Source organism: Mus musculus, chromosome 17 (genome assembly GCF_000001635.26).
Source record: "Mus musculus strain C57BL/6J chromosome 17, GRCm38.p6 C57BL/6J".
NCBI lineage: Eukaryota > Metazoa > Chordata > Mammalia > Rodentia > Muridae > Mus > Mus musculus.
The window spans coordinates 36,458,512-36,464,042 of NC_000083.6; the positions used below are offsets into that span (position 1 = coordinate 36,458,512).

The 5,531-nt window shown below is 45.3% G+C and overlaps 1 protein-coding gene across 1 annotated transcript; it reads right to left on the bottom strand.

Annotated features, from left to right (window-relative positions):
• Positions 1-405: 405 nt before the first annotated feature.
• On the bottom strand, positions 406-3,818 carry H2-M10.4 (histocompatibility 2, M region locus 10.4). Its single transcript, NM_177634.2, has 6 exons — positions 3,746-3,818; positions 3,235-3,504; positions 2,725-3,000; positions 1,879-2,154; positions 1,651-1,753; positions 406-812 (listed from the first exon to the last, which is right to left on the bottom strand). The coding sequence occupies exons 1-5, from the start codon at positions 3,816-3,818 to the stop codon at positions 1,653-1,655; spliced, it is 996 nt and encodes a 331-aa protein (NP_808302.1). The 3' UTR covers positions 406-812; positions 1,651-1,652.
• Positions 3,819-5,531: the final 1,713 nt, after the last annotated feature.

Below are 5,531 nucleotides of genomic sequence, written 5' to 3' on the forward strand. Positions count from 1 at the left end.
TACCAGGACAGTTTTACAAAGTAAGATTACAGAGAGAACATACAAGATACAAGTGAAGATAGAACTATGCTGAGAATGAGATGGAGCCAGAAGATTAGAACAGATTGCCAAACTTAGTATGAGGCCAACAAAGCAATTCAGTCAGAAGCTGAGAAAAGCCAGATTGAATCAGTCAGCTTGGAAGATTAGATTGTATGGAGGCTTGAAGCTTTCAGGGCTAGCCTAGCAATCATTAGAAAAGAGGACACGCTCTGGGCTCAGTCCAAGCCATGTATTTGTCCAGCTTTCGTCCAGCTCTCATCTTATCTTATCATCTGAGGAAGTAAAAGCATCATTTACAAGAAACCTCTACTTAAGTGAAGATGAGATTCTTGACTTGGAAAGAAAAAATTTTAAGACAACAAGTATGAATCAAAATCCAAGTTTATTAGGAAGAGAAATTAAGAGATTTAGGTATAAGGTTGAATGGAAAGAAAGGCACCTAGAAAAAGACAGAGAAGACCAAAATAATGGATTTCAACTTCTCAAGACAGAGTTACTATTTTATTAATCTTGCTTTGATTTGGTTTACTCATTAAATAAACCATGACTAGAATTCACAATAATTGAACAAAATCCTAATGTTGAAGGAGGAAGAATAAATTTACAACTCACTGGAAACTAAAAGTCAATTTCTCATGGAGGTCTCCCAGGCCTGCCTCTCCTGGAGCAGGTGAGATGACTGGAGAAGACACAGGTCAGTGTGGAGGGGAGTCATGCTCAGGTCTGGGCTGAACTCACTTTCTCATGTTGTACTTACAGGAAACAGAGACCTGGACACAGATGGTAGCCATTGAAAGAAAAGTAAGGAGCTTTTGATGTCACCCAAGTCAGATATCTTCACACTATTAGAAGGAAATAATGAAGCACAGATTCTGATTGGTTATTGTTAAACCATTATACCAAACAGGCATCCATGCTAACAACAATTCCAGTCTAGCAAGTCACCCAGCTCATGAATATGGTTCCTGAGTACTTCATATCCTACTGGGAGAGATGCATCAGATCTCTGGGCACTGTCCATGCCTATGGCATTACAGCACCAGACCTGTTGAGGGCCCACAGCAATAGGGCCCAGAGAGAAAATGTGTGAGTACCCACAATGGGTACCTGTCTTCCTAATTGCAAGGGGCTCAGCAAGCAACTCAGACTTAATTAGTGGCAACTGAAGTATAGATACCTCTTTCCCACCTCTAGAATGAACACAGCCAGTGAGAGACTTAGCAAGAAGTAATGTTGTGGGATTGGAAGGATCTCCTGGTCAAACCCCAGGGAAGTTCCTAGAACTTTGACTGCAGCTCAGGGTACAGAGGAGAAAACACAATGGAAGATAGTAAGTAAAGAGGACTAACTGGCCTTCTGTAGGTCTGTTCTTAGCAGGGACCTTCTCTGTGACATCTCTCTGACTGTGGGAATCACAACCAGTCTCCATCTCCTCCATCATGAGGGCAGTGGACCTTTCTATATTTCCCTCATGCTTTATGATAGAGTTAATGTGAGCACATAAGTCCCAGTGCCTGAGTGGATACATCTTTCCTCTATTGAGGCAGGGTTCATTTATAGCTTGGTCTACAGATCTGTAGAGAGACAAGCATTCAGACCCTTCCTTACCTTTATTTCCTCCACACCAGAAAAATCACCACAGTTCCCACCACCAAAGCTACAAGAACCAGGCCGATGAGAATTGCTATGATGGGGATGGTTTGTGGAGGCCCTGAGGATGGAAAAGAAGGAAGAGTGAGGAGTCCGACCCTAGCTCTCAACCCTGATCCTGCTCTTATTTTCAAAGAGCTCACATTTTTCCTGACAGCAGAGTATGTGCTCACACCCACTCCTTACCCCATTTCAGAGTGAGTGGCCCAGGTAACCCTTCATGGTGCACATGACATGTGTATCTCAGCTCTTCTCCAAAAGGAACCACCACAGCTGCCCACTTCTGGAAGGTTCCATCCCCTGCAGGCCTGGTGTCTGGCAGCTCCATGTCCTGGGTGTGGTTTTTCCCATCTCTCTTCCAGGTCAGGGTGATGTCAGCTGGGTAGAAACCCAGAGCCCAGCACCTCAGGGTGACATTCCCTTCAGGTGTTACTTTGTGGGTCACATGTGTTCGGGGGGCATCTGAGGGGAACAATTGGAAAATTCAGGTATTTTGCACTCCTCCGGGGGCCTGAGCAGTGCTCATGGGACCATCCCTGGAAAGGATGGGAGACGTGGATGAGGGAGGGAGCAGAGTCCACACAGAAGCCTACACTCAGGATCTGGGTGAGCTATTCTTTGTAATATTTTACAATAACCATGAGCCAACTCAGAGCAGGTAACTCTGGGTCTCCCTCTAGACAAATAGACTTCTGGTTCTGACTGGGGAAGGGGTCTAGGGACTCAGCAATCCTGGAGTCAGACTTTAAATGTCATTGTGCATGGACAGTGATCAGGCCTGAGAGAGGCCATGATACACAGTGCAGATGGAAGGGAACTGCTGTTAATGGACACAGTGAACTATCCTGGGAGAAGGCTGAATCCTCTGGAGAGTCCCTCTCTCATGTTGAGTCAGGACACTGAGGAGCTCTCTTTTCCCTTTGATGCAAGACAGTGTAAGCATTCCAGCTGCTCCCTGCTGAGGAGGAGGCCTCAGGGAGTCAAGAGCTCCAATCTCAGAAAGCAGAAGGGGTTGGCAAGGGCCTCTCTTACCGGAGCGCAGCAAGGTCTCCTTTCCAAGGTCCAGGCATCTAAGAAACCTTTCTGTGCACTCCCCTTTCAGGTAAGTCCTCCAACCTTCTGTCACGCTTCCTTGCGTCCGGTCTGGATTAAATTTTCCACCTACTTTTCCCTCTGTAGTCCAAGAGTTCAGGTCCTCATTCAGGATGATGTAATCATAGCCATAGTAGGTGAGCCCGTAGTGACCACCAAGGAAGCTCCCATCATGTGCCACATTGCAGCCAAACACTTCCTGCAGGGTGTGATAGTCTGCCCCACCCCCATTCAGACTCTAGTCACTTTAAGGCTTCTTCCTCCCTCCCAGGGATTTTTTTCCCCAACTAAATCCCTACTCAGGTAACAGCCTGTAGTTCTCTGGGGTCTAAAATACAGGGTTCCCTTTGACTAGGGCTGAATCTCTGACTTGAGGACCTAGAGTGGAGCTTACTGGGCCAGACCGTGAGGTCACTGAGGAGTTAAGACCTCAGTCCTGAGATGACTTACCATTCTTCTTGTTATTATTTTCAGTCACCATGTATATAAGAGTTCGTCTTGCTAACAGTGACGCGCCCATGGCATGTTCTGTCTCATTCTTCCAATATTCAGGTGGCTCCTGCTTCATCCAAGCAGCCCGAGGTTGCATCCCCGCAGTCTCTGATCTGCTGTCGAATCCCTGATACTGTATGGAGTCTACATAGCTGACCTGGATGAACCGGGGCTCCAATATGCCAGGCTCCATTATTACAATCCTGAAAGTCTTCAGCCAGTGTGAGCCTGTGGGTGGTGCACATTGAGACCCTGACCCTTCAGCCTGAACCCAGAGTAGGTTTGTAGGGAGCAGAGCATGGGTGGTGGTGTGTGTCTGTGGACCTGAGACGCAGGAGAGGGTCAGGGGTGATCCAGCTCAGGGATCAGGGAGGGTCTGGTTATTCAAGGAAGAAAGTGCAGAGATGAGGATTTCGAGTGCTGTGTCCTGCTCCCTAAAAGGCCAGTTCCCTCCATGCCCGGCACCCACCTTCACAATACTGGGGCCGGTCTATGGTCACCAATAGGAGGCAAAGGATGGCAAAGTGTCCAGGGTTCCTCATCCTCTCTGATGAGTGGAGTCTCAATCGGTCCTGATATCTCTTCACTTTATAAAACTGATGTGGCTAATGCTGATTGGCTTCTCGTAGATTTCCCAAAGGCAGTGACGTAGACCTGATGGGGCGGGTCTTGGAGAGATCGATTCCTGGGTGTGGGAGATTTCTAGGGTACTGCTTCTCCACTTGGCACCAGTTGTACAGCTTTGTATCCTGGCATCAGTGTTTAAGTATGAGTTTGTCCTTCTGGTCCAAGTTATACCATCCTTGTGTCCTAGCCCAGAGGCCTGTAAGTCAGCAATTGTCAAACATTTCAATTTTAGAATCTCTCTATGTGCTCAGACATTGTGAAGCCTTCTGTGGTAACTGTGCTTGTGTGGATTATATTAATCCATGTCTATCATGGTAGGAACTGGAGGTCTTGAGAGTTTTGATTTAATGCAGATATTGATAACTAATTATGTAAGCTGAATGAAAAGAGAAAGAACAATTTTCCAAAATAGAATGATGCCTTCCGAAGATCATTTTGGATACTGAAAATTTCTGGAACTCCTTATTTTCATTGTCCACACCACAAATCATAGAATTTTGTGTCGTCCTTTTAGTACTTTTTTTTAGAAAATATTTGGAACAGAGAAAAATGTAGTTGCACAGATATATTTTCAGAGAAACTATTTTAAGACTCAGTTTTATTTGTATGTATTCTTGTTGTCTCTGTGTGTATGCAAGGTACAGGTACCCATAGATTCCAGAAAAGGTAGTCAGAAATCCTGCATCTGGAGTTAAGAAATGTATGAACTGCTAGACTCAGGTGCTGGAAAAACAACTCTGGTCGTCTGCAAGAGTAGCAAGGGCCCTCCATATTAGTTTTCTTTAGTTTCTTTTGAAACAGCATCTCAGGATGTAGCCTGGCTGGACTGGAAGTGGCTATGTAGACCAGGCTGACCGAGCACTCAGGCATTAATCTGCTACTGGCTCCAAAGTGCTCAGGAATAAAAGGAATTTGCCAACCATGTGGGCTAATGTAATTTTTACTCATTGATATGTCCCTAAAGGGGCACAATGTTGTTCACACTGAGGGCATAAAACATCACTGAACTCTTCTTTATGGCTGCATTCACATCCATAGGAGAACCTCGCACACTGAATGGATGCTAGGTTAATGAATGTTATTCTAAAGTATGATGTTCATTGTCTAAGTCCTTTATGTACAAATTGTTCAAAAGTTAGTCATTAATATGGCCAAATATTTTCCATAGAGAGCTTTGGAAGTATTAAGAAGTCCTTAAGTTGACTGTGATGTATTCAAGTACTAAAAATCACTAATGCTATCTTGGGAGCTTAGATATTATTTATGTTGTGGAAGGAACAATGCATTTCTAACTATATTGCAAAGGAGTTCAGACTGGGCAGGAAGAAGAGCTTCACCAGCCCTGTGTGGCAGCAGATGCAGGATCAACATTTTGGAGAAATAGTTGTTCCTTAGGCAGGTCCTTTATTCAGCTATCTGGAATGAGATCTACTACCTGTAAATGAGGAGAGTCTAGACTGGCTGCTGTACAGTTCTATGAAGTTTGCAAGAACGTCTGTTCATGTCACTTCCAGTGCTGTGACTCTGAGTTCAGACATGGCTGGACACAATTCAGTCCTGGTTGGAGGCTCTGGGCCCAGGGCCCAGGGCCCAGGGCCCAGAATGCTGCTCTGAGATGTCAGTTTGCA

Excerpts from the sequence above, each read along its gene's own strand:
- H2-M10.4 (NM_177634.2), bottom strand. The coding sequence starts at position 3,818 with ATGAGGAACCCTGGACACTTTGCCATCCTTTGCCTCCTATTGGTGACC. Across the intron at positions 2,155-2,724 it reads GGAGACCTTGCTGCGCTCCG|ATGCCCCCCGAACACATGTG; the intron begins GTAAGAGAGGCC and ends TGTTCCCCTCAG. Across the intron at positions 1,754-1,878 it reads GCCACTCACTCTGAAATGGG|GGCCTCCACAAACCATCCCC; the intron begins GTAAGGAGTGGG and ends TTCCATCCTCAG.